This window comes from Lithobates pipiens, unplaced genomic scaffold (genome assembly GCF_037356315.1).
Source record: "Lithobates pipiens isolate NorthernLeopardFrog02 unplaced genomic scaffold, aLitPip1_a1.2 Scaffold_13, whole genome shotgun sequence".
NCBI classification, from domain to species: Eukaryota; Metazoa; Chordata; class Amphibia; order Anura; family Ranidae; genus Lithobates; species Lithobates pipiens.
Genome location: NW_027507718.1, coordinates 189045271 through 189063946, shown reverse-complemented (window position 1 = coordinate 189063946; position 18676 = coordinate 189045271). Strand labels below are relative to the sequence as shown.

Below are 18676 nucleotides of genomic sequence, written 5' to 3'. Positions count from 1 at the left end.
GGGTAATTGGGGGGGTGATCGGGGGGTAAAGGGGGGGTGTGAGTGTGCCTGGCATGTTCTACTGTGTGTGGGATGTGTTGGTGCAACTCACTGATCCGCTCTCCTCCGTGTCGGAACGAAAAATACCGACACGGAGGAGAGAATACATCACTTCCTCTCCTGTGTTTACATTACAGGAGAGGAAGTGATGTCACCGGGGATTTCCATTCGTCGGGAGCGATCGCGAGGGGGTGGCCATGAATGAATGGCCGTCCCCTCGTCCGGGATCGCTCCCGAACGAAAACCGACCGCCGCAGGCACCGGGCGGGGGCCCGATCGGGCCCCCGACCCGCGGGAGGCAAAGCACGTACATGTACGTGCTTATGCCTGCCCGTGCCATTCTGCCGACGTACATCGGCGTGAGGCGGTCGGCAAGTGGTTAAGGCAGCTCTAAACATGCTCAGTTTTCAGTGAGTTTCTATGCTGAACATTTACTCCCATCTCACATCTGAACAGCCCATGTGACCTATAGAGTCACACGTGGATGTGTACACAGTGGTAAATGACAGGCCACTCCCTCCCTCCTCCGTGCCCACTAACCAGCTAAACACAGTGGGGGTGGTATAGTACATCTTGATTTACTTCCCTCTTATTCTAACCCATAGGCTGTAGGGCCTGTGACTGGTAGAAATGTTCCCATATTATGTTTTCCACAAAATAGTAAAGATTTAATTTCAAATGTATATTTGTATGCCAATTTAAAATGGTTTACTGATTTTATTTATTCTTCCACTGTATTTCAAAGCGTGTTTTTTTTATTTATTTTTTTTTATTATTTATTTTTTTTTTCTTTAAAACATGTGACCAGCAGCAGAGGACTAGAAGCTCCTCCTGCCACTGTTTCCCTGCAGACAGGCTGGGAAAGATCTGGGTCACGTGACGGCTCTATCTCATAGGAAGGAGGTACTTGGATTTTTTTTTATTTAAATAATTACTGTGCCATCATCCAAATACAGAAATATAAGGGAAAATGTAAATTAAACTATGTGTGTTTAGTATCACACTGCCGTGACCTGAAAGTCCGCATGACTTTGCCAGGCAATTTCGCAGCAGCTTCAGGGAATCTCTGGGTAATCTTCCTGTAATGTCAGATCCAAATCACATCAATTAAGATAAGGATCCGACTTGGAGGCAACTTCCATGAAAGTCTATGGGCACAAGTCAAATAGAAGTCGCTTTGAAGTAGATTTCACATGTCATACGACTTGGAGTCTCACAAGTGGGATCCCAGGTTGCGGCAGTGTGAACCGAGCCTCAGAGGCTCTTCTCCGGGGAGAATGGGTTTAATGTATGTTAGTTTCTCATAATGGAGATCCTCCAGCTCCCTTATCAGAATTGTTGCCCTTTTAATCTTTGTTTTTCAAATTGTTTATGAACAAATTAAACAGACTTGGTCCTAGAGCAGAGCACAATAGCGCTCCGCTCACAACTCCCAGACCATTCAGAAAATTCACTATTTATCACCACCCTCTGGACACACTTCTGTAACCAGTTTTCTATCCAGGTGTGTGTGTGTGTGTGTGTATGTATGTGTATATATATTTCTATATCACACACACATTATATTATGTACTAGTTGTGTGGTATCATGCAAAGCTGTATTTGTATGCCAATTTAAAATGGTTTACTGATTTTATTTATTCTTCCACTGTATTTCAAAGCGTGTTTTTTTTATTTATTTTTTTTTATTATTTATTTTTTTTTTCTTTAAAACATGTGACCAGCAGCAGAGGACTAGAAGCTCCTCCTGCCACTGTTTCCCTGCAGACAGGCTGGGAAAGATCTGGGTCACGTGACGGCTCTATCTCATAGGAAGGAGGTACTTGGATTTTTTTTTATTTAAATAATTACTGTGCCATCATCCAAATACAGAAATATAAGGGAAAATGTAAATTAAACTATGTGTGTTTAGTATCACACTGCCGTGACCTGAAAGTCCGCATGACTTTGCCAGGCAATTTCGCAGCAGCTTCAGGGAATCTCTGGGTAATCTTCCTGTAATGTCAGATCCAAATCACATCAATTAAGATAAGGATCCGACTTGGAGGCAACTTCCATGAAAGTCTATGGGCACAAGTCAAATAGAAGTCGCTTTGAAGTAGATTTCACATGTCATACGACTTGGAGTCTCACAAGTGGGATCCCAGGTTGCGGCAGTGTGAACCGAGCCTCAGAGGCTCTTCTCCGGGGAGAATGGGTTTAATGTATGTTAGTTTCTCATAATGGAGATCCTCCAGCTCCCTTATCAGAATTGTTGCCCTTTTAATCTTTGTTTTTCAAATTGTTTATGAACAAATTAAACAGACTTGGTCCTAGAGCAGAGCACAATAGCGCTCCGCTCACAACTCCCAGACCATTCAGAAAATTCACTATTTATCACCACCCTCTGGACACACTTCTGTAACCAGTTTTCTATCCAGGTGTGTGTGTGTGTGTGTGTATGTATGTGTATATATATTTCTATATCACACACACATTATATTATGTACTAGTTGTGTGGTATCATGCAAAGCTGTGAATGGACCTGGCATGGCGGATTATTCGTTTTAATACTTGGGAATACTTGTGCATTTGTATGAGGCTTTGAGCCCTTTTTTTTTTTTTTTTTTTATTTAGGTCACAATTTGAGCCTGCAACAAAAATAATACATTTTGAAATCCTAAAAATGGTTATTTGAATCCTAACGAATACGAAACCAAAACTCTAAAAGCCTGTCGTGTTCTGACAATCTCCCACTGTTCAAGCAAAAAGTGATGGTATTGGAGTTCCACTTTAACATTTGTCATATATGGTGCAAGTTTTACTTTAAAACATGCTTGAAATACATCTAACTTGTTTTTATGAGAAAACAGGCTAAGCTATGAGCTTTTAAATGTAATTTGTTCTTGTGTATTATTACCCAGTGCACTTTACATAATAGGAAGTGATTGTTCACATATTTGTGTTTTTAAGCCCTGTTTCTGGTATATGTAAAGATGTATTTGTGTTTTTTTTTTTTTTTTTTGTTTCCCTAATGATTTAAGGTTTTAACTAAATTCAAGGGACCTTTATCCAAGAACAGCAAATTACAAGTAGAAATCTTTGAAGAGCTTAAACAGTTAAGTATATTTTCCAGTTTTTTAAAATGCATCACACAGTGCTAGGCTTATCTCTCTTTTCCAACATTCATTAGCCAGTTACTCCAAAGTGGAGATGATACTATATTTTTTTTTTATTTTTTTTGTGTGGTTTTTGGATTATGCTATGTAAACAAAGTGGACTACCACCTATATAGAGCTGCTAGACATAGTTTACCATTTGCTTTCCTGTTAAAGGAAGGAATGTGCAAATTTTTGGGGACGCTGTTTTCAAAAATCACTGTTTAGTATGAGAATATATATATATATATATATATAATTTTGTCTTTCATTGCGGGACATAGAAATTTGTAAACGGGCTATACTGCCACTTACAGGAGGTTGGGACACTGCCAAACCGAAAAAGTTGTAAGCTGGCCCCTTAGTAACCCCATCGCTACACAGCATGCTTTATTTTCTTGTTAGTTTTTTTTTTTTTCTCTGATTTCAATCATTCCCACGTCGTCGTCCAAGCTGGTTTCTACATAGCAGCCATTCTGATTGGCATATCCTCAGAAACTGCTTTGGATACTGTACCTGGACACCCTGGAACATTGTGGAACTATCATAGATATTAACATTTCGAGGAGTGGGTTCTGCATTATGGCGCTTTCAAGACCTTTGTGTACTGTTCGCTACAGAGCACATTCTGGCTTCAGAGCTGTGGCAGGATCAAGTATGACCTTATCTCTGATAACTTAGTGATGCTAAAGTCTGTTTTTTTTTTTTGTTTAATAATATCAAACATGTTATACTTGCCTGCTCTGTGTAATGGTTTTGCACAGAGCAGCCCAGATCCTGCTCATCTTGTCTCTCGCCGGTTCATTTGACCCCTGCCAAATGCCCCCACAGCAAGCAGCTTGCTATGGGGGCAGCTGAGTTGCTGCTGTGTGTTCATTTAGACACAGAGCCTGCTCCCGCACATTCTTTCTCCTCATTGGCTCACTGACTGACAGCAGTTGGAGCCAACGGAACCCGCTGCTGTCCCAGCCAAGGAGGAGAGAGTGTCCCGGACAGCCAAGCCTCTTGTGCAACATTGCTGGCTCGGTATGTATTTGGGGGGGGGGGGGTGTCTGGGTTGCTGCACACAGGTTCTTTTTATCTTAATGCATAAGATAAAAAAAAAAACTTCTGCATTTAGAACCACTTTAATGAGTTAGGGCTCTTTCAGACTGGTGGCCGGAGGGAAGTAAAAATAGGCAGCTCCTACCAGAGTGCTAACATTACAGACTGAGAAGAATGTACACTTTCCGTGGTCATGTTTTGCTTCACGTTACACCAATGTTTAGCTCGGGCTGCAGCATTTGGCAGGCGGCACCACAGGTCATACTCATCCATTTAGATCAATGATGCCTCAGCCCCAAGCCAAACACTTGGCTCACAGTTGTGCGATCCTGAAATGTAAAATTTACATTTGGCAAGTGCCACCTCCTAAATATCTGCTATACGGTGACAGTCATAATCAACAAAGTCAGACCAGATTTGTCTGGAATCGTGGGGAAGGATAAGCTGTGCTGACATGAAGCCGCTGCAGCCATCTTGAAACGTCCTTCCTTCCCAGCTGTAATTACAGAGACCAGAAATGCTTCACAAAACACCACCTAGTGTTCAAAATGAACACTGCAGTGTTTTGATAGACTAAAAAGGGAAAAGAGAAGGCCACAATCCAAGTTTACCACAGTTGCTTGTGTTCCCTTAACCATCCAAATGACCACCAGGATCAAAAAACATCCTAAATGGGTGACTGTCATGCAAAAAAGGGCATTGACAATCCAGTGAAGGAAATTGACATATGTGAATACCCACTGGATTATTTCTAAGGGCAAGCTGCCCCATAGTCAGAATAGCCTATGTTGGTAAAATCGGCCCAAATACTGTAATATAGAGGCCCCTCACTTAGGCCGCATCCAGATATAAAATGGATATCAAAGACCTAAATCGAGAATAAGGGGTGCAAACCATCCAAATATCCTTGCAGAAAAACAATTTGAAAATGTGATTTATTAAAAACACTTATTTTGTACAACAGATATGAAATGACCATTACATTTGCCCCCTTAATTTATGGAAACATGATTAAAGCTGAATACTAGGATAGAAAAAGGGGGGGGGGAAATGCATTTATTATATACAGAAGAGCAGAGTGTCCCCTAAGTACCAGTAGTTCTTACATTGTACACCGGCACTATAGAAACATTTTGAAACTTAATGCATCATTGAGCCCCGGATGCTTGATGGCAGACAAATTAAAAATCCATTTTGTTTTTCATTGTAACATCAATTTGTCTACACCGCCCCCTCTTTCGTTCAGGGAGATCTATTCCAAGGTGAAGAACCTTATTTTAGTGGCATCAGAGTGGTGATCTAGTCCCATGTGGCAACTAATGGAACTCTCAAACTTCCTGATATAATAGGGTAGGTTAAAGCTGATTCTATTTAAGTGGAAAATGATCAAATTGGGTGATATTAATTATATGGTCTTGCAGGTGTGAATACAGAGTTATTTTCTGTACACGGACACCTTGTCAGAGCTCTTGGTGGTTCTGAGGATTCCTTGGAACTGTGGCCTTCTTAAAGGGGTGAGAGTGCATGCATCCGATGATCCATATGTTTTGTTAATCATGTAAATACGAGATTTATTGAATTTGATAGAAACCTTTTTTTAGGTTTTTATCGCTTTATAATTTTGTTTTATGTCTTGTGTTTTAGTGGTAATGTAATAAGGTCCTACAAAAGCTCCAGAAGAAGCCACAATTGTGGTAAATCATGTAGAGGCATCTATTCTTTTGTATAGCTGCCACTGAGCTCTAGTGTGCTCTTCTTCCTTTTTTCTTTTAGTATTAAAAAAAAAAGAAAATTTTTTTTCTTTGTTTTGTTTTAATATTATATATTTTTCTAATATCAATTTCTATTGACTGTCTGCACCTTCAAATTCCATATTTGCCTCTGGTAATATTTTTGAATTCTAAGGAGGTGGTGCATATTGTGAAATTTCAAACCTTTAATGTTGAATCTCTCCCTATAATTGTTGGGTTCTCTTCATCTTCTGCTCCTTCAGGCAGGTCCACAAGGACCTCCATGTCCACCTTGGGCTTTTTGTCTTAGTGCTCAACTGCTGGCGCAATCGTCTCCAAGCACATTTTGGTGCAATTCCTAGAATTTCTGACCTTTCTGAGCCTCTAACTCAAAATGTGCCCAAAGCCCTTGTTAACATTACGTTCTGAGTCCCCACAGTCTCCTGGAGAAGCTGTTTTTGAGCCACCTGCAGATGACTCAGATCTACAAGGGATGTCTGGGATCTTGGTTTTCAATCATGTAGGTTTGTTAAATATCGACCAACGAACCTGTACTCCTTCAAGTAAAGTCTTCTTTGCCCTTGATATAGCCATTACCAATGACTCCTTCACCCATTACAGCAGTAGCAGCACATAAAAATGTAGAGCCCACCACACACTCTATCTCTCAGGTGATGTGGTTCAAAGCCAAAGATCATTTAACATTTCTCTTTTTAGCCTTCTTCCACCAGTATGGGGGCTGTTGGTCCTGCTGGGTCTTTGGGTACTTTACTTTCCTTGCATTTGGTTGCCCAAGTCAGCCCCTGTGGTCTTCAGTTTAGTCCCTTGAGTTCTCCTTTAGCTACCCCACTTCCCCCTTCTGATATCAGTGGATATCAATCTGTATCTTCTTATGGTTGTCTGGGTGCCCTGAACCCTGGGACCTATGAATCCTACTCTGGTAGGAACGTTTCCATAGGAGTAAAATGCCATTTGGACCCAAACCCCTCCCTACAGGGTAGATTTGATTGCTTCCTACAGTAATTGATACTTCCTTACCTAGCACTCTTCTGAGGGACCTTTTTGATTTACAATTTGGACAAAGACCAGTCCCTACTTCTCCTAGTAAGGACCTGATCCTTCAGTGTCCTCCAGCAGCATCAGTCTCTGCTAGGACTGAAACAACTAATCGCCATAATCTATTCTAATCGATAATTAAATAGTTGTCAACTATTTTTTCATTACCGATTAGTTGGCCTGCATACAGAATGCATTATTTGTTTACATGTCAGTAAACAGTGCAGCACACATACATCTCATTTAATTGTTCATAGGTGTTACTAAGTGCCTGAGAGCTTGTGGATGTGTGAGGAGCAATGCGCCATTGGAAATGTAGTTCTGGGCAGTAGAACTAGGTGATTCTAAAGACTTTATTTTTTGTTTTACCTTAATCGCTTGCCGACCATTGCAAGCTGATTTACATCTGCAGAATGGCACTGGAAGGCGAAAGGGCGTACAGGTACGTCCCCTTTTTAAGAAGCTGTGTTGCGGGCGCACGCTCACCGCGGTCTCTGACCGTGGGTCAGCCGGAGTCTTCCACCGGGTGCGGAATGTTTTACGGAGAGGAAGAATGGCGAGATGCTTTTGTAAACAAAGCATTTCCCTGTTCTGCCTAGTGACAGGACAGAGATCACTGCTGTCATCGAACAGTGATCACTGTCCTGTGTGTCGAAGCCCAGCCCCCTCAGTTAGAATCACTCCCCAGGACACACTTAACCCCTTCAACTCCGCCTAGGGGTTAACCCCTTCACTGCCAGTGTCATTTACACAGTAATGAATGCATTTTTTATAGCACTAATCGTTGTATAAATGGCAATAGTCCCAAAATGGTGTCTAAAGTGTCCGATCTGCCATAATGTCGTAGTCCTGATAAAAATCGCAGATCGGCGTCATTACTAATAAATAAAAATGCAATAAAACTATCCCCTATTTTCAAAACGGGAGGGGGCACGGGTTGTGAAACAAAACCCCGGGACTTTTAAGGTGCTAAACTATAGGTTGGTTAGGGTCACACAAGCACTGTGCTCAAACTAAAAAAAATTTTTTATTTACAAACAATAAAAGCACTGATATTATTAACATAATGAATACAGTTTATAGTTTCACAACTGATCATTCCATAATATACCACTCTACATGTTTCGCTTGTTCAGCTTCTTCAGGAGTATTTACAGTATATAAATGAACTAGAAAATACATAAAAAAATTATAATCAATAAATGTGATTACATTAATGTACACAAAAACATGTGAACAGTGTGTCCATTACATAGGTTCGGATATTGACAAATAAAATAAAGGATAATTACATCAACCATACACAATAATACATAGAAAAATCTTTTGATATATTCGTTATAATTGTCAAATGCTGTATAAGTCCCACGAAAAATGGGTCAAGAAAAGACTACATATATAGTAGATCTGCAAAGACTCTTGCCGAGTGGGAAGAGGAGCAGAATCTGTGCTTACAAGATCAAACAGCCTTTTTACATGAGCAGAGGATTAACCCCATTTAAGTTCCACAGGGAGTATAACAAGCATGCTTTACTACATACAGTTGTGCTCATAAGTTTACACACCCTGGCAGAATTTTATTTCTTGGCCATTTTTCAGAGAATATGAATAATACAACAAAAACTTTTCTTTCACTTATGGTTGGTGTTTGGCTGAAGCCATTTATTATCAATCAACTGTGTTTACTTTCTGAAATCATCATGGCAAGTAATGCCTCCAGTTCCTGTAAATTCTTTGGCTGTCTTGCATGAACTGAGCGTTTTGAGATCTCCCCAGAGTGGTTTGATGATATTGAGGTCAGGAGTCTGAGATTGCTACTGCAGAACCTTCAATTTATTCTGCTGTAGCCAATGACAGGTCGACTTGGCCTTGCGTCTTGGATCATTGTCATGTTGGATTGTCCAAGTACGTTCCATGAGCAGCTTCCTGCCTGATGAATGCAAATGTTCCTCATACTGTAACATACTGCATTAATCTTGCCATCAATTTTGACCATATTTCCTTTTCCTTTGTAGCTCACACATCCCCCAAAACATCAGCAATCCACCTCCGTGTTTCACAGTAGCATTTATGGTTGTTTCCAAAAAGCAACATTTTTGTCTCCTCACTCCAAATGACTTTGTGCCAGAAGATTTGAGGCTTGTCTCTGTGCTGTTTGGCGTATTGTAAGCTGGATACTTTTTTGGCATTTGCGTAGTAATGTCTTTCTTCTGGCGAGTCGACCATGCAGCCCATCTTTCATCAAGTGCCTCCTTTGTTGTGCATCTTGAAACAGCCACACCACATGTTTTTTTTCAGTGAGTCCTGTATTTTACCTGAAGTTATTTGTGGGTGTTTCTTTGCATCCCAAACCATTTTCCTGGCAGTTGTGGCTGAAATTTTAGTTGGTCTACCTGACTGTGGTTTCGTTTCAACAGAACCCCTTTTTCCACCTCTTGATTAGTTTGAATATTGCTGATTGGCATTCTCAATTCTTTGGATATCTTTTTACATCTCTTTCCTGTTTTTATACAGACCAACTACCTTTTCCCGCAGATCCTTTGACAATTATTTTGCTTTCCCCATGACTCACAATCCAGAAACAGTGCAGCACTGCATAGAAGTTGCAAGGGTCTGTCAGGAGTCCAGAAATTCATTGACCTTTTTTACACACACACACACACACACACACACACACACACACACACACACACACACACACACACACACACACACACACACACACACACACACACACACACACACACACACACACTACAAGTAAACAGATCACAAGTGAGGATGGTTACTTTTTTTTTAATAGCCATTTAAACCCCTTTGTGTCAACTTGTGTGCATGTTATCAGGCCAAAATCACCAGGGTATGTAAACCTTTTTATCAGGGTCATTTGGGTACTTACTATTGCCATTATGATTTTAAAAAGAAATTTGTATAGAATGACAATTTTTTGTGCCACATCAGTAATAAAATTCAAAAAAACAAAAACCCCTAATGGACTTTTTAGGCACGTACCAAGTAAAGTATAGTAGAGTACAAAAAACGATTTATTGATTATAAAGTGTCATAAAAACATATAACATAGAAAATACATTTTACATAGAAGTCACCACTGTACATACAGCAAACTATGATACTCTTGCACCCGATGTGTTTTGGAGTAAAAAAATATACCTCCTTCCTCAGGGGTGTGCATTTTGAACAAGAGAAATTTTCTATTTAAAAAAATATAAACAACATATGTTGATATATTGAAACAAAAAAAAAATATACAAAATTATGCAGAAATACAATGTTTTAAGTTTCACATATTTCACTTACGTCTTAGGGTAACATTCTATGATATTGTGTTTAAAAACAACAGACAGTGGAACAGGTATACCAAGCAGTTTTATAGCTTCAAAAGCTCATAATAGCGTTGTATTAGATGTCTGAGCCAAATTAAACCAAAAGGTGGGCAGCTAATAAAAAAACGCCCCAAGCCTTCTCATGGCCCCCAACGAGGGCAACACACTGGGGCACAAACAGCCAGTCCTGTAAAGTACCAAAACAAAATTATATAATTTTTTTTAAAATGAAGGGAGAGTTTTACCTCACATATTATCTTTTGGGCTTATATTTATGTACACAGTACATCTATTATTTGTATTGAAATTATTTTTCAAAAAAATAAGAGAAAATATATATACCTGAGAGTGACCGCTGAAGTCAGCAATAGAGTGCTGGTAATGAAATGTATAATGGTTGATCATGGCTATAATAAAGAATTTAAAAATCAATTGGTTAAATTGATTTTAGTTATTTTATTAAAATAAAAAAAAAAGTAAATGCGCACGTCTGAGCGGGGCCACGTCTACTCCACCCGCTGACACAGCAAGCTTCTCCAGTGGACTGCACATGTCCACTGGGGTTATTTTATATTTTTTTGAATAGAACATTTCTCTTGTTTAAAATGCACACCACTCAGGAACGAGGTATTATTTTTTACTCCGAAACACCTCGGGTGCGCGAGTATCATAGTTCACTTGTATGTACAGTGGCGACTTCTACGTAAATGTATTTTCTATGTTATATGTTTTTATGACACTTTATAATCAATAAATAATGTTTTTTTTTTTTTTATGAATGAATCATTTGTATAGCGCTACAAAGCGAACTGAATCGCCTCAAGGCTCTAATATACTTTTTAGGCACGTACCAAGTAAAAAAAAGTATAGTAGAGTAAAAAAAGTCCATCATTAGGGGTTTTTGTTTTTTGAATTATGATTTTAAAAAGAGTAAACACTGATCATGGCTTCCGAACACTAGCCATGAGTGAAAGAAAAGTGTGTTGAGTGTGTTTGTTTTTTTTTTTTTTTTTTTTTTTTTTTTTTTTATGTGGGTTTAGTTCCAATTTCCGACCGCTGCACTCAGAAATACATTGATACAATGGCAGAGGTGGGCAAATGGGCGTACCTGTACGTCCCCTTTTAATTGGTGGGGCTAGTGGGTGAGCACCTGCGGCGTACAGTGTACCAGCGGACCTACGTCCGCTGGTGTCCCGAGATCGCGTCACAGCCGCAGAACAGAGAGATGACGTAAACAAGGAATTTCCCCATTCTGCCTTGTGACGTGATGGGGATCTACAGCTCCCTGTCATCGAGAGCAGTGATTGCTGTCATGTCAGTGGTAGCTCATCTCCTCCCGAGTTAGAATCACTCCCTAGGACACACTTAACCCCTTGATCGCACCCTAGTGTTTAACCACTTCCCTGCCAGTGTCATTTACACAGTATTCAGTGCATTTTTATAGCACTCATCTCTGTATAAATGACAATGGTCCCAAAATAGTGTCCGATGTGTCTGCCATAAGGTCGGTCATGATAAAAATCGCAGATCGCTGCCATTACTAATTTAAAAAAAAAAATGCCATAAATCTATCTCCTATTTTGTAGACGCTATAAATTTTGCACAAACCAATCGATATACGCTTATTGAGACTCATTTATTTCCCCCCAAAATATGTAAAAGAATACAGTATATCGGCCTAAACTGAGGAAAAAAAATGTGTTTTTTTTATATATAAAATAAAAACCGCAGTGGTGATCAAATACCAAAAGAAAGCTCTATTTGTAGGGGGAAAACAGACTGTTTTGGTGTAACGTTGCACGACCGCGCAATTGTCAGTTAAAGCGATGCAGTGCCAAATTGCAAAAAGTGTTCTGGTCAGGAAGGGGGTAAAATCTTCTGGGGCTGAAGCAGTTGAGGTAAAAAAAATAATCTGAGATCAGCTCCCTTTTGTATATTTACCTCATCCCGATCTTGATTTAGCATTGGGCCTGAAAGCAGCAGCACTGCTCCCTCTCCCCCTCACTGGACTCAGATGCAGTAGTGTAAGCCATTGGCTCCTGCTGCTGTCCTTCCCAGCCTGTGGGGAGCGAGTCTGAGCTAAGCTGTGCGTGTCAACCCATGCACACAGTGCGGCTGGAGATCGAGCCCACACAAGTGCCCCCTTATCAGGCGGCTTGCTATGCTGGCCCTCCTGCCTTCAGAGTGTCCCTACCACAGAAGATTGTAGCTGCTGTGTAAAACCCTTGCACAAAGACGTGTGTGTGTTTTGTGTTTTTTTTTTTTTTTTTTGTACAGCAGCCCCCCAAAATACTCGCCTAGACCCAGCAATGTTGCAGGAGTGTCTCGGCTGCCCGGGACTCCCTTCTTGATTAGCTGAAACAGTAGCGTGGCCTTATTGGCTCCTGCTGCTATCAAAGTCAGTCAACTAATGAGAGGAATGGGGGAGGGGCTGGGCCACGGTTCCGTGTGGACACAGGGCGCTGTGGCTTGGCTCACCTGTCCCCATAGTAAGCTGCTTGCTGTGGGGGCACTCAACAGTAGGGAGTTGCCCGAGAAGGTAACTGCTAGACTGCTCAGTGCAAAACCACTATACAGGGCAGGTAAGTATAACATGTTTGTTTTTTCAACTAAAAAAAATTAAAAAATAAACTTTAGTATCACTTTAAGGGCTCTGTGCAGGGAAGATTAGCATTTGAACCCAGAGAAGCTGGAGGCTGATAGAATTGGAGGTCAATTTAAGTGGTTGTAAAGGCGAAAGGGTTGGGGTTTTTTTGTTTTTGTTTTTTTTGGTCTTTTTTTTTTTCATGGCATATCCATTGTGGCACTTAGAAGACCCTCCCCAGAACTATCAGTTTATGGCATTCTTGCCATCTGAGTTCTTCTGTGGGTCCTATTATCTGCAAACCTCAAGATGTGGCTTCCTAGGTCTGATACTGGTAACTTTTGAGCCACCACTGAGTGGGCCTGGTTACCTCGCGGTCTCGCTAGAGAAGTCAGCTCCATGTCAAGGGAAATATCTGTCAAATATGTTTCTCTGTCTTCCTCTCTTGAGGTTTCTGGGATAGTTGGGAAATACCTTTCTAGTACAATCTCTCCCCCTCTTCTGTGGACTCCTCAGTTCTTTTTCTCTTCCCTATCTATCTATCTCTATATATTATTAAAAAAAAAAAAAAAATTCCCTTCACTGGGAGGATCTCTGCTGGCTATATCCCCCTGCTAGGGAATTCTATCTGGTTCCCAAGAGCAGACTTTTAGACTTGTCAGGTATCCTTTATGTAGGTTCGTATTTTGGCCTGACCTCTTTTGGAAATTGCTGCTGCAGGATATTCCTTGGTTTGGGAACTCTGCCTGCTGCACGGTAGGGGGACGTGGTCCCTACACCAGACACTGGAGTGTTATTCCTGACTAGACTACTTGTCATAGAGATAAGACATCACCACCGGGATCCCCTCAACTAATGGTTTTCACATTGCTGGGTAAGTGTTTAGCACTTGAGAACCCCTTCTTCTGTCCCATTACCAGCAATCTTATTAGTGTGATTGCTCCTTGCCTGAGGATTCTGCTCTGATCCTGGGGTAGATTGGGTCTGTCAATTGCTTTAGTCCACCGTCTTAGTTGGGCTGCTTTTAGACAACGAGCTGCTTCTGAATTCCCAGGTCCCTCTGGGCAATGGAGAAAATTATTGTATTTACTGTAAAATGTTTTTTCTTCAAGTCTATTGGATAATACAGGTCCCTCCCCTCTGTTTGGTCCTGCTTTCAAGAAGGATTGACTTACAATTGTTTGCCAGTGTCCCAACCTCCTGTAAGTGGCAGTATAACATGACTGTTTCTGGATTTCTGTGTCCCTCAATGGATTTAAAGATTTTTTTTTTTTTTACAGCAAGTACAGAAATGTTAAATAAGGTAACTTGAAAGAATTTTTCAACTTTTGCAGAAAACTGTGGCTGATGCAGACTTTTTTTAATTTGTCACATGTCCCCATTAACTTGCCAATTTAAAAATTCCAGCTTAATTTTTTTAAATGCTCTCTCCTCTGGAACTTCCAGCAAGGAAAAATTCTACTTTTAGTTTTTCTTTATCGGGGGGCTGGGAAGCTGTTTGCAGTAATTAGCCCTGTCTGTACTGTGTAGACAGATATTCTCTTTTTTTTTTCCAAATATATTTTTATTGAATTTTTCAAATGTGGGCAAGCGCCTGGCAAACTTACAACAGTGGTTAAGCAGTAGAGGTCGCAGCCTCTGAACAACATGTTCTAGCAACAGCAAACAACATTAAATACGTTCAGTATGCTACAGGGAAGATCCATAAAAGATGCGTTCAACTATCACCTGACGACTTCATCCCGGTGTCTCTAACACAGAGAAGGTAAAGTTACCAACTGCCCTGAGTCTGAGAGTCCGTCCACTTGCATAAACAAAACCATCCCTGGATAGATATGGAGGCAGCCACCGGAGGAAAGAAGAAAGAAAGAGAATGAAAGTTGGGTAGCAAGAAAAGAAGTGGGTGGGAGGACGGAGGGAAGAACAAGTGCCCCAACTGTTAATGTTTCCATGATATTAGAATCAGGCTGCCTTATCTAAACTATGGCAGGTTATAATCGCTCAGGCCTTAAGAAGTGATTTGCCTTAGTCTGAATGTATAAATATGTTCCATAGGGACCAGGTGTTCGTATATGCGTCTTGTCTATTTTGAGCTGACAGTATCAAATCCTCCATTTTATTCATCTCCTCCACCTTCTTCAACCACATCGCTGTAGTCGGAGGGCGTTGCTGCATCCATAAAATAGGGATACAGGATTTGGCTGCATTGGTCAAATGATGCAATATGGACTTTTTATAGCGTTTTGAGGGCAGGGTGGACATATGGAGTAGGAAGAAGGCTGGGTCATCAGGCACCTGAAAGTCTGTGAATTTCTGGGATATCTCGCGCACCACAGTCCAGAACGCTGTCAACTGGGGACAAGCTCAAAACATGTGCAGCATCGTTCCTCTTTCCTCGTGACACCGCCAGCAAACTTCCGACGCGTCAGAGAAAATAGGCATCAAGTACCACCTCATCAGGATCTTGTAATTGGTCTCCTGTATTTTTGTACACAGTGAGGATTTGAGGGAGAAACCAATTAGGTTTTGTTTCTGGGCCGTAGTGAAGGTGCGTTTGAAGTTCCACTTCCCACTTAGCTATGCACGGCAAAGTTGGTGTCTGGGCGGGAGTGTTCAGGAGGGCATACATCTGGGATAGGACCTGCGACAGCAGTTCCTTTCCCGCCGCAAGTTCTTCGAAAGGGGTCAGGAGCCTAGAGTAGTCACGAGGGTTCGGGATACCCTGGAGAAAATGATGTACCTGCAATGCATTCCAGAATGGAAGTCTGAATGCGCATGCAGGATCCGATAGTTCTGTCAAAGTTGGCCATCCCCCTGATCGCACAAAATGTGCAGCTGTCGCACAGTACCTTAATGCCTGAAATTGTGTGGAGGAGTTCCCCGGGGGAAATCTGGGATTGCCAGGGTTAAGGGTGACGTTTATTCGTTAGAGAAGTCCGAAGCATCGCTCGGAGACTTTGTTTTATAGTGTTCCCTATCAGGGGGTGCAATTTTGTCTCTGAAGGGAGAGAGTCACAGCACCACAGTGCTTTACTCAAGGGTAGGTTTGCCTGCTGTTCTGTTTGTGCCCATAGTTTATACTCTTGGTGTCTACCCCAGTCAAATACTCATCCCATATGCACCGCTTGATAATAACGTCTGATGTCAGGGAGCGCCAATCCTCCACAATGCTTTGGCAAGGAGAGTTGATAACGAGGTATGCATGGTTTTTTGTCAGCCCAAACAAAACAAGCAAAAAGGGCTTGTACTTTTTTTTTTTTTTTTTTTTTTAAATAGACGGGGGGTATTCTAATCGGGGGGGGGGGGGGGACTGGAGAAATTTGGGTAGCACGCTCATTTTCAAAAGGTTACTTCTCCCAAACCATGAATGTAACCCTATACGCCAAGAGTACCTTGGTTTTTGCCAGTAACTGGGGAAAAATACTCATAGATGCGTGCCAGGTCGGGTGAAATGCTCGTGCCTAGGTATGTCAAGGTGGAAGATGTTCATTGTAACCGAAAGTTAGATTGTATGATCGGGAGGGCATGTGTCGGTATAGATATCCCCATGGCTTCGGATTTAGTAAAGTTTATTTTAAGGTTGGACAACCTCCCATAAACCTCAAATTCCCTAAGTAGATTGGACAAGGATACTTCCGGACTGGTCAGTGAAAAGAGCATATCGTCCGTGTAAGCAGATACCTTGTACTGATCCCAACCAACTACCACCCCTTGTATGTCCGGGTTCGATCTAATCGTGGACAAAAAGGGCTCCAAAGTAAGAGCAAACAAGAGAGGGGGCAATGGGCACCCCTGTCTTGTTCCGTTTGTTAACCGGAAGGGGTCAGACAAGATTCAGTTTGCTTTTACGCGGGCGGTTGGACTAGAATATATTCCCGTGATCCGGTTGAGCATCACCTCCCCTAGCCCAATGTGTCTCAGAACTGTAAACATAAAGGACCAGTTAACCCGGTCAAATGCCTTTTCAGCATCTGTGTTCAGGAATATACTCAGGTTTTTTTTGGAATTCACAATATGTATAAGATTCAGGACTTTCTAGTGCTATCTCTGGCTTCCCTAGAGGGGATAAAACCGACCTGGTCTAAGTGTATAAGCTTCTGAAGGTGTAGTGCTATTCGGTCTGCCAATATCTTGGTGAACAGTTTAAGGTCCACATTCAGCAGCAAAATGGGACGATGGCTACCACAAGCTGCCGGGTCTTTCCCATCCTTGTGGTTCACTGAAATGTGGGTACTCAAAGAGTCCCTGGCAAATGTCCCTCCCGCCCCGATTGCATTAAATACTTTTAGAAGACGTTGTCCTAGAGTCGGGAATAGCGTTCTATAGTACTGCAGGGTGTACCCGTCAGGACCCGGCCCCTTTCCTGGCTTCATTTTTGTAATGGCCTGCTGAAGTTCTGTCATAGTTATAGGGGAGTCTAATGCTGCGTACACACAATCGGAATTCTCGTTGGAAAAAGCTCTGATGGTTTTCCCGATGGAATTCGGCTCAAGCTGTCTTGCCTACACACCGGAAATTCCGATCGTTTATAACGTGGTGACGTACAACACGTATGACGGGACTAGAAAAAGGAAGTTCAGTAGCCAATAGCTTCTGTCTCGTATTTGAATCTGAGCATGCATGATTTTTGGCGTGTCGGAATTGCATACACATGATCAGAATTTCCGATAGAAAGTTTTTCTGTCGGGAAAATTGAGAACATGCTATCAATTTTTGGCTGGCGGAAATTCCGACAGCTAAATTCCGATGGAGCATACACGCGGTCGCATTTTCCGATGAAAGCTCTCATTGGTCTTTTTTCCTGGCTGGAATTCCGATCGTGTGTACGTGGCATTAGTCTCTTTTTTGAATTTCCGGTGTTAAGGACGGTAGCCCAGAGGATACAACATACTCCTCCATCTCCAATGGGGACGCCATCACCTGCGGTAAATTGTGCAAGTTTGAGTAGAAGGTTCTAAACTCCTGCGTAATATGCGTAGGTAAAACTGCCCTGCGGCATCCTGCGACATTGATGTGAGGGATATATGTAGAAAGTCTGTGTTCTCTAACTGTCTTGGCTAACAGTTTTTCCCGCACTTGTCCCCGGATTCATACACTACCCTGCGGCACACTTGTAAGGCCACTTTCGCCCTGTAATGGAGAAGCTCGTTTATCTGTGTCCTGAGAATCACCAGGTCCGACTCCGAGGACTGTGTGGGGGCATGTTTGTGCCTAGACTCAGTGCCAGCAAGCGACTGCAGTAGTTGGGCGAGCTGTTGGTTGCATTCTCTTTTTAATACGTGCCCCATGTCTAATCAAGATGCCCTGTTGACCGTTTTGTGGGCCTCCCACAGGATCCCCGGGTTGCAGTCTGGTTGATCGTTCTGCTGAAAATAGTCTAATTCCCTGGTGACTTCTGTCAGTACTTCTGCGGTCTGCAACAGACTCTCTCGTCAAGACGCCAGAATCGGTGTCTGGGTGAAGAGGTATCGGATAGCGTATAGACTAGAAATATGGGTGCATGGTCCGACCAAGTCCTATTCCCTATTTGAGTATGTTCTACCGCATGCAGTTGGGTGTGGGGGACCGAGAAGTAGTGTATTCTGGTATTTACCCGGTGTATGAAGGAGTAGTACGTATAGTCTTTCACCCGAGTGCTGCAGTCTCCAAACGTCTGTCAGTTGTAATTTGTGAAGCGCCTTAGCCATGCGTTTAAGTTGGTTTAGAGGGATGGAGGTTTTGCCCGACGAAGTGTCTACCGAG

The 18676-nt window shown here is 41.9% G+C and overlaps 1 protein-coding gene across 10 annotated transcripts in view; it reads left to right on the top strand.

Moving 5' to 3' along the window:
* Positions 1–18676, top strand: part of PWWP3A (PWWP domain containing 3A, DNA repair factor) — a 107759-nt gene that overhangs the window by 26733 nt on the left and 62350 nt on the right. For 6 of the 10 annotated variants that reach the window (XM_077476017.1, XM_077476014.1, XM_077476020.1 and 3 more), the window contains one exon: positions 3063–3136. The exons of 2 other annotated variants lie outside the window; for them this stretch is intronic. In XM_077476017.1, the coding sequence (XP_077332143.1) occupies positions 3063–3136 (74 nt within the window). Of the gene's footprint in view, positions 1–1761; positions 1859–2720; positions 2796–3062; positions 3137–18676 lie in introns of those variants that run through there. 2 more of the 10 variants (XM_077476021.1, XM_077476019.1) reach the window with 2 other exon arrangements.